This window comes from Arachis stenosperma, chromosome 10 (assembly GCF_014773155.1).
Source record: "Arachis stenosperma cultivar V10309 chromosome 10, arast.V10309.gnm1.PFL2, whole genome shotgun sequence".
NCBI lineage: Eukaryota > Viridiplantae > Streptophyta > Magnoliopsida > Fabales > Fabaceae > Arachis > Arachis stenosperma.
Genome location: NC_080386.1, coordinates 124,898,892 through 124,909,053, shown reverse-complemented (window position 1 = coordinate 124,909,053; position 10,162 = coordinate 124,898,892). Strand labels below are relative to the sequence as shown.

The following is a 10,162-nucleotide window of genomic DNA, read 5'->3' as shown; positions in this document are numbered from 1 at the left end:
TTGGCTCTTAATACATATCAATGAATAAATAAATAAATAAAAGTAACCCTGATCTTGATCTATGAGATTATGAAATCAATTCTTAAAGGTAATCCTTTGGTTAACAGTAAAAAATTGAAGAAGAATGAAGATTATTTTTTTTAGGAAAGAAAAAACTTATAAAAATTTGTCACGTGTAATGTCCATGTTTTTTTAAAATTTAGTAAAAATCTTCATTTTTTATTCAATTATACTATTCATCAAAGAAAATTTCATATTATAATTGTATCAATCATAATTATAAATTTGTTAAAAAGAAAGATAAATAAAAATAAAACATAATTACTATATTTTTAATAAAAATTAAATGAGTTAAACATGTTTAAAAAAAATAAAATAAAATATATAGCCTACTACTTTATTAGTAACTCTATTTATAAATTATGTTATAAAAGAGCGCAGCACTTTCTATTTTACTTAGAACATGTTAGCATTTACCGTTACCATTTTCTATTTAGATATTAATGAGATATTGATATCAATGATATGTATGTTACAATACATTTATCAATGAAGATATTATACTCTAGAAAAATGAATTATTAAACAGCTGCCAATTCCATTCAATCATTATTGTCATCTACCATGTAACCCTTTAGAAGGATCATGATATATGTAGGATTGGTCACAAATTAAAGGACACTCGGTTAGTGTATGCATGATGAGTGAGTCTCTCACCATAAATGTACGTGTTTATAAGAAGATTTCATTTTATTATATTTAAAAATCTTTTTTATCATAAATATTTTATTTCATTTTATTTTAGTTCGCAAGTTAAATTAAAATTAACTATTTTTTTCCCAAAAGATAAAAACATGAAACGTGATTAAAGGGGGATATGTAGGTGAAGTAGAAAAAGAAAAGAAAGTTCGTTGCTTTGGCACAAATCATTAGTAGCATTACTGCATTTAGGTGTGTCCCAATGTACAAGCTTTAATGTTAAAAATGGAAGCACATGGAAGAATTCCTTGAATTGAAAACATATATAATTAAATTAGGTACTTCAAGTGTGGCACCGCCTTGTAGTAATGATCACTACCAAGTAGTATTCTACTATTCTATAATATTCTTTCTCACTTTATAAGTGTCCCTTTTAGAAGGGTAATTGGTTTGGAAGAGCTTTTAAGGAAAATATGTTTTAATTGTTAATCTGAATTATAAAATATATATAAAATATATATTAATTAAAACCAACGACTAAAATAATTAGAATATCGATATTTTTGGTATATTTAAAATTTTTTTTAATTATTTTAATTTTTAAGAGTGTGTTTAGAACAAATACTTTTGAAATTAAACAAAAAAATAATTGAATTAATAATATAAAATAAGAATAATTTAATTTAAAAATTAATATAATGATTTGATTTTATATTTTTAATTTTTACTTATTACATAACTTTTAATCATAACTAATAATTATTAGACTGTCACATAGATCACCGTCGGATTATTGTTAGTTTTTTGTTTGTCTAAACTTTTTTTTATATTAATACTTAAAAAGAATAAAAATAGTTTTTTGTATTTTGAATACACTAAATTATTTTAATTGTAATCAAATCTTCAAACGAAGAATTTTTATCTTAGTTATAATATAAATTTTATGGATCTAGAAATCAAATCCATTTTTAACTTTTATCTATTTCAAACATAAAATTTAATTTAAAAATCAAATTATTTCTAATTCATTTGGATTTCAAACCCATCTAACACAAAATAGTAGTATACTTATAAATTAATTGTTTCTAGAGAGTATATATACCAAGGAAGAAAAGTACACAAAATTTTAAAGTAGGTGGTTTAGTTTAGAAAATAATAATAATATTTTTGGTGATTACAAATATTTAGTTGGATTAAAAATTTAATAGTGTGTAATTTATTTGATTATTGTACAGAAAAATAAACAGTCTAAAATTTTTTCGATAACACATTTTTTTCTATTCTGACTCGTAATCACTGTATTCAAATATTTTATTTTTTCTTCTGAACCAAAACCTATGTGATTTATCCATAAATTAAAGATGAAAAGATGCTTCACAAATCAAATAGTAAGTTCAGATGGTTTCAAGCAAAGTAAAAAAAGTGAATCACTAAATTTATGCACTAAAAAAAGAGAGGAAAAAAAATAAAAAATTGAGGCCAAAAGTAAAATCAATTCTAATTTGATGTAGAAAAAAAATCAAAGAAGATGAGTTATCATTTTGTATAACTACATTATAACTTGTTAAAACTATTATCTTTTTGCTACACATTTTTAAGTAAGAAGAAAAAAATGAAGGTTGTTTTTTCGGCTATAAATCAAAGATCACAATTAAAACTTGAAACCAAAGAATAGATTATGGTTCGAATCGTTGAAGTCTAAAGAAAAAGAAAGAAATAGAAGTAACTAGTCAACTCTATCAGCCATGAAATCCTGCTACTGTTCTATCATTTCTCTGCGTCTCTACACTAATTTTTTGGGAAGAAAAATACAAAGTCAAAAATGTTCTACCAAACTCAAGTTTTAGAAGCTTCACTCTTATATAAAAAGGTATACGGCCAGAAATTGAAGTAAGAAAAGAGAACCCACAAATCTGAACTGATCCACCACTTTCACCATTCAAGTCTGAAGTTTTAAAAGTAATGCACCTACACTAAAGGGAGCATTCCCTTAAGATAGAAGACAATATTAGAGAGTTCTAAAATTGGGTTATGTTTATAGCTTTCAAAGTATTTGAATTCTTCTCCTTCATGTTCTGGTTCTTCAGTTTTATTTTTTTCTTTGTTTCATTAAATGAAAAAGGCATAAATGTCAAAATTTAAAAAAAGTCATCGAGAGAAAAAGTAAACAAAATCAACTTGGAAAAAGCTAAATGATTATGTCAATCTCTTTTGTAATTTGTTTCTGTTTTTTTTTTCTTGTACCTAAGAGGTATCCCTTACTAAGTTAGGTGAGCACTTAGTGTTGAGAAATCTAAGGAGTGAATCTAACCAAATTAAGTTTGGTTAGAAATTTGGTTTGTCATGGATAGATTAGGGAATATCCTAGGGAACTGGTGTATGTAAATCTTTGAAAAGATAGTAGAAATTCTACTATGGTTGTGGTGGAGACTAGATGTAGGTCATATTGCACAAGATAGTTGAACTAGGATATATGGTTGTGTACTATTCTCTTCTCTACTCTGTTTCTAGTTAGCTCATTACGAGACAAAATTAAATTGTCTCTTGTATAATCACTTTCGCAGACACATCAGAATATGTTTTTGGCGATAAAGTTTAAAAAAAAAAGAATAAATGACCATTTGTATCCATAAAAGATGAAAATACTGACATAAGTATCCACACTAGATTGAAACTAAACTTGTACCCACGTAAGATGCCCTCCGTGTGACAAAGTACCCTAAGTGGCACTCCAACCCTCCAAAGACAGAGCACTTTTGTCACATAGAGGACATCTTGCATGGGTACAAGTTTAGTTTCAATTTAATATGAGTACATATGTCAGCGTTTTCATCTTTCATAGGTACAAATAGTTATTTATTCTTTAAAAAAAATTAAAAGTGACCCTAGATTCAACTCTCATTCTCTAAATCATTAAAAACCTTTATAAATATATAAGAGAGTAACTATCAAATTATAATTTAATTTAATTATTATAATAGTAACACTATATCAACTAAAAAATAATAGTATCCTTTCTATTTTTTATAATGTCATTCTAGTCTATACATAATTTCTTTTTTACATTATATATATGCATGGATTTGTAAAAAAATAAGTGATATTATTAAAATAAGAGTGACAATATTCATTCTCTATAACTTATTAGAATACTAATAATAATGATAGAAATACACCACTTTTAAATTTTTTTAGAACAAAACCACAAAATTATTTTTATAGATATTAAGAACTTACTTATCCTAGTATAAATGAAGTTTGAATGATATCTCCTATGTACACAGCACAAGAAGTTGAGCTTATAATAACTATCATTTATTTTTTCTATCTTATAAGATCAGAAACTAATTGCAATACGCTTAAATTGCTACTGTAACTTAATACTAAAACATAATTGTTGTTTGGAACCGTAGAATGAACATAAGCATCTAGTAATAAATGATTAAATTAAAGTTACATCTTTATGAAACTTCTTTAACTTTAAACTTCTTTAATACCTAGTAATAATTTGGTTTCGTACTGTTTTGTCGGTTTCCATAAGAAAATGTTTCAGTAGTCACGAATCTTTGTTAACAGTCTTAAGAAACATGGTTTTGACTTTTGACTAATTCACAAGATCTCCGGCAAAACTTGCACAAGAAAATGTCTCCCTGGCTAACATCATGCTCTTATTTTTTGCATCACTTTCTTTGACTTATTATTATTATAAATTTATGATTATTATGTTCATTAACAACAATGAATCTCATGTTCTAAGGTGATGCATACAATGTTCAATTTAATTAGTGCAGAGAATCAAATAAAATTTGGTAACTAAATTGATAGGTTTTAGTTCTCATCAAAAGCATTCAAGCACCAAACATAATTTCACTGCTAACTAAAACATCACAGCATTGAAAAAATTTGAAATTGAACAAAGAATTAACATATTATGCAGTAACAGCACTAGCTGTGCAGAAAAACTTGCTTCCTTTTTCTCTTTAATATGATCAATTACATCAATATATCAGTCACCAAAACTTCACTGTACATAAAAAATAAAAAATAAAATAAGAAAGTTTGGATATGAAACAAACACCAGAAGACACAACTCAAAAAAAGAAAAAAAAAAGATTGGATCCAAATTCCAAAAACAATTGGTTTCCAAGAACAATATAGTTAAATGTAATACTATTATGATGAAAACTAGTAGCAGCAAATTGGGCATCTAATTAGTCCATTTTCATTGCAATCAGGGCAACGCTTGAATCCACAATCACCAACCTCATCACTATCCTGTTCTTGTTGTTCTTCATCATCATCATCATCATCATAGCCTTCATCATAGTAGATTTTGCAGCTTCCATAACAGGTTTCACAAGGCACAAACCTTATATCACCACATGCCTCACACACTCCTCCACCATCAACATTATTATTCTCATCAATCTTCTCACAACACTGAAGCAACTTCTCAAGCTTCCCTTCTTCATGCATTCTCTGAATTTCCTCAGCTCCACCAATGTAGCTTCCTCCAACAAACACCCTCGGCAACCCTCCTCCTTTACCGAATGCGCCACCGGCCCGGAGTAGCTCCTTGAGCTCCTCCTTAAACCCTGAATGCATTGACACATCTCTCTCATCCATCTTAACACCCAATCCTTTCAGAATAAGCCTCACATGGCAGCAATCCTCATAAGTCTTCCTTACCCCTCTAAGGCTTGTGAAGTAAAACACAACCTTTTCCTTCTTCCCGAATGGGGTGTGCTTAAAATCATCATCATCATCATCACAGATCTTCTTCTTTTCCTCATCATAAGAGAATCCATTACATTCAGAAACTCCATTTTTTATGAGATATGGCTCCCCTCCCTTTTTGGATTCATCATTTCCATGATTATTCTCTATGAAACAACAAGACTTGTTGTTGGGTGGATTTGGATCAAGATGGCCCCTGTTAACATTGACATCAAAGGAGAAGCTTCTTACAAAGTGATGATTTGGTGACCTCATCAAAGGGCTTGTTGTTGTTGTTGTTGTTGTGTCCTCAAGACCTTCCATGAGTTCCCATGTGTTAATTGTCTCTGGCTCCTCATCACAAGGTGGTGTTGTGATTGGTGTCTTTGGCATCATAACAACCTTTGGCAACTTCTCCTCAATCATATTGGACCATGTCTTTGCATTTGAGATCAAGACCTCCTTCTCCTTCTCATTCTCACTCTCATTCTCATTGGTGAATCTGAATCCAGTGGCAGCACCAGAAGAAGCGGAAATCTTGGTTGATAAGTGATCAAGAGAGCCAAGTGTGGTTGATGTAAGTGCCACAACATGGTAACTGTCCCCTTTTCTCTGAGGTGGGTGGTGGACATGCATCGAATAGCTTCTGGGCATTCTTTCAGAATAAGCACAAGAGTTGCAATGGATGCACCTCTTTTCCTTTTGCTTTGAACTAGCACAACCCATTTTCAATCCCAATTATCAAATCCAATCACAATGTGTTAAAACAGAATTGTATTGATGATTTTGGTGGAAAGAATTTTCTAGAAATGATGTTTCAATCAGAGAAGAACAAGTTTTAAATTGGGAAAAAGAGAAAGGGGAAACAGGGAAGGAAACTGAAGTATAATAATTGAAAGTCAAACAAAGAAGGCTGAGAGTGAGGGAGAAAAAATCAATGATTTAATCACCAAATATTCTTCATCAACAACATCTAATCTAATCTAACTGTAACATACACGCTTTTCCCCTGTCTCTCTCTAGATTCTTTAGAGAGAAAAAGAGAAATAAAGTAGTAGTAGTAGCACTAGTAGTAGAATGCAGCTTCTGGCTATAAAAAAAAAAGGATGTAGAAAAAGAAAAGAAAAATATAGGGTTGGGGTTTGATGGGATTTTATAGAGGAAATGGTGTTTTTGAAGCTTGAATTTTGAATGATTCTGATTGAGATATTGATTCTCTCTCTTCTCCAAAAACTAAGGAGGAATCGAAACTCTCTCAAAGTTTGTTACAGCAACCTTGGCAGTACATGGTGAGTTTCATGTGTTAATTAACGTTGTTGTTACATTTCATAGTTTCATTACATGGAATAAGCCGGTTTTCTCTGTCGGTTGAAAATGTATGTTACTGGCGGGTGGCGGCAATGTTGGAAATACACGCGATTTGTGGCGCGTGGATCAATGGAAAAACAGATGTCATGGGACCCACCGTTCACGCGCTATTAGCTTTTCTCCGTGATCACCACTCTCAGCCGCGTTCTGCAGAACCTTCTAAAACTTGAAAATTGCTCCATTTGTTAGAGAAGCTAAACCCCAAAATTGCTGAAAACGTCCATAGGATTCTAACTAGTAATTACACTAGAGGATTTTGAAATTGAAAAAATCACACCAAGTTAATTCTCATTTTCTTTTTGTAGAACTGGGAATAATTTGATACATCTTTTATGCTGGACTAGAGGTTAAATGTTAATAAACTTGGGTTGGTCGAGTGGTCAGCTCACTTGTCTGCTCAAATAAGTGTCAGGAATTTAAATCCTACCTTGTGCATGCAGCAACTCATTGATATTAAACATTTGATAAAATAATATTATTTTAATTTTAATAAACTATAAAATATCTTATTTTTCAAAAAAAAATATAATTATTAAAATTAAATGACATCGTTTATTAAATATTTAAAGTTAAAACTAAAGTGACATCATCTCGTCTAGTCCAACAAAAAAATTATTAGATTTGAATAACTTAAAAAAATTAACATAATACAATATTTTTAATTTTAAAAATATTTATGGTATAATTAAAATGTTTGAAATCTTTTTAATATAAATAATTAATCTCAAAGACTATTACTTAAAACAATTCTTAAAACGTGTAATTAATTTATGAAAATATTTTCTTATTCAATAGATTACATTTTTTTATTTCAAAAATTTAGTAAAATAAAAAATATTTTAATTACTTTTAAATTAAGATAATAAAATTCATATATTTCGAATGTTTTCTCTACTCTAGAAAGTAATAAAACTTCTTGTTGTATCTCATTTATATTTGTCTTATACTCTTATTTCATCATGTGAGCTAGCCAAATTTTCTTAAATTTTTAGAAACTTACTTAAAATCAATCACACAATGTTGTGGTTGATTTTGTTAACATGATTAATTTTGCTTACTATGCAAGTAGATTATAATATTTGTTTATTATATTCTTGCGTGCGGTTGATGAAAGGTTATGTCAATTTTTCAACTTTATGTTGAGATAACCGCTCAACTGCCAAGTTGGCATGCATGATGTTACCTAGAATTCACAAATTATATTATTTGGATTAATGTTTAGAAAATTTTTTTATTTAAATAAATATAAAAAATACATTAATTACTGAAATAAATAATTTTAAAAATATTTATCATTTTGCGTTTTTCAGTCATATTTCGTTTACACTATAAATGAGATAACATTCTATGTATTTTATTTACAGCGTAAACGAGATACAATGAGTTGTATCCCACCAATTATAAAAGGATGTGTAATCTTTGGTATTTTTCACAAATTTTTCGTATCATATTTGTCACAAATATAAGGCATGGCCAGTAATAATCCTTACATAGTTGTGCTTGTGTATCCCAATTGCCGCATGTTTAACGGCGACAACGGGATCACATTTGAGTGCAAGGATCCGACATTGTTTCGCACTCAACGTGTGAATACCTTGTCGGATTTGAAGAGTTTGATACTGAGCAAGCTCGGAGGTACAGTGGCGAGAGAAATCGGAAGGGTGGCGTATAGGTTATTGGCCCCCATGGGTAATGGAGTCTTTCGATTTCGACTATTCCAACTTCAAGGGAACGAGCATGTGCGAGTGATGTTCAATATACATGGGAGGATCATGGTGGAGCAAGTAATGGAGCTGTCTGCAGAGGTGGGGCACAGTGGCAGTGGTCCTTCTATACACTCGACTTATGTCCAGGACGACCGACCTCTCGCACCACTACCCATTCATGCCGCCGTTCCAGTGGATGAGGCGGAGGAGGGTGAGGAGGAGTCGGATGAGGATTACGTGGCGGATAGTGGTGATAGCGAATCGTCCGATGGTGAAGATGAGAATGAGTGTGTTCCGGAGACACCCGTTTCGACTGCCCCCCGCCATGTCCTGCCTCCCCCTCTTCCGATATCGGCGCTTTTGGCAGTTCCTTCTCACTATCATAGTCTGGATTTGGACGCCATGCACGAGAGGACTCCGTTTCTTGACACAGGTGAAGAGGATTACAACCTAAACGGCAGTGTAGAGTTTCGGGTCAGACACAAGTTTAGAACCCAAGAGGCAGTGCTTCAAGGTGTGAAGAGCTACAGTATTCGGAGGAGTGTGGAGTACCGAGTGATAGAATCAGACCGGTTAAAGTACCATGTGCAGTGCTGTCAAGCTGATAATGGGTATTAATGGAGCCTCCGTGTGGCTCTTCGACAGAACCTCTGATACTGGTAATATTAATTTTATGTGTGCCTTTCAATACTTCATTATGATATACTTAGTAGGTGTACAAAGTGCTTAAAGGAATCCTGTGTTGTTGTGTTCAGGGAGGTTCGGAGGGTTGGTGGAGTGCATAGTTGTTTAGCACCCACCATGTCTCAAGACCATCGTCAACTAAACAGCAGTCTGATATGCCGGGTCATCTTGCCGTTGATTCAATCCAACCCCTCTGTCAGCATTCCAGTTTTGCAAGGTGCGGTCCAAGCGAGCTATCACTTCAAACCGTCCTACAGAAAGGTGTAGATGGCCAAGCAGAAGGCAATTACACAAATCTATGGGGATTGGGAGGAGTCGTACAATAAGGTTCCCAAGTTGTTTCAGGCACTGTAGAGCTGTTTTCCTGGTACCTTTTGTGACCTCCACGTCAAACCATTCTACGATGGGCACCTCCTTGTACGTGACTGCAGTATGTTCGACAAGGTATTTTGGTCTTTCCCGTCATGTGTAGAAGCCTTCAAGCATTGCAAGCCATTTGTCTCTGTAGATGGTACTCATCTGTATGGTAGGTATGGTGGTGTGTTGCTTATTGCGGTGGTGCAAGATAGGAATAGCAACATCCTGCCTATTGCCTTTGCCATTGTGGAGTCCGAGAGCACCGAGTCATGGTCGTTCTTCCTAACTAATCTGAGACGCTATGTCACCCCACAAGACGACCTACTGGTTATCTCTGACAGATCTCAGGCTATCAAGGCAGCGCTTAGTGCCGATGACAGCGGTTGGTCTCCCCTTAGAGCCTACCATGCTTACTGCATAAGACACATGGCTGCGAACTTTATGACATGGTTCAAGTCAGCCGAGGACAAGAGGTACCTCATTAATGCTGCTTATAGTCCAAGTAAGGCCGGTTACGAGTGGTACATAGATGCGTTGAGAGGAGTCTCGCCTACCATGGTTGACTGGGCTAGTCGTTTCAGGAAGGATATTTGGCTACAACATTGCAACGGCGGGCGTCGGTTTGGCCACAT

At 32.7% G+C, this 10,162-nt stretch overlaps 2 protein-coding genes across 2 annotated transcripts; one reads left to right on the top strand and one right to left on the bottom strand.

Moving 5' to 3' along the window:
• Positions 1-4,726: 4,726 nt before the first annotated feature.
• LOC130954323 (uncharacterized protein At5g39865-like) lies at positions 4,727-6,735 on the bottom strand. The gene has a single exon (XM_057881059.1). It carries the CDS (start codon positions 6,139-6,141, stop codon positions 4,885-4,887), a length of 1,257 nt encoding a protein of 418 aa, XP_057737042.1. The 5' UTR covers positions 6,142-6,735; the 3' UTR covers positions 4,727-4,884.
• Positions 6,736-8,252: 1,517 nt separating this feature from the next.
• LOC130957639 (uncharacterized) lies at positions 8,253-9,107 on the top strand. Its single transcript, XM_057884490.1, has one exon. It carries the CDS (start codon positions 8,253-8,255, stop codon positions 9,105-9,107), a length of 855 nt encoding a protein of 284 aa, XP_057740473.1.
• Positions 9,108-10,162: the final 1,055 nt, after the last annotated feature.

Excerpts from the sequence above, each read along its gene's own strand:
- LOC130954323 (XM_057881059.1), bottom strand. The coding sequence starts at position 6,141 with ATGGGTTGTGCTAGTTCAAAGCAAAAGGAAAAGAGGTGCATCCATTGC.
- LOC130957639 (XM_057884490.1), top strand. The coding sequence starts at position 8,253 with ATGGCCAGTAATAATCCTTACATAGTTGTGCTTGTGTATCCCAATTGC.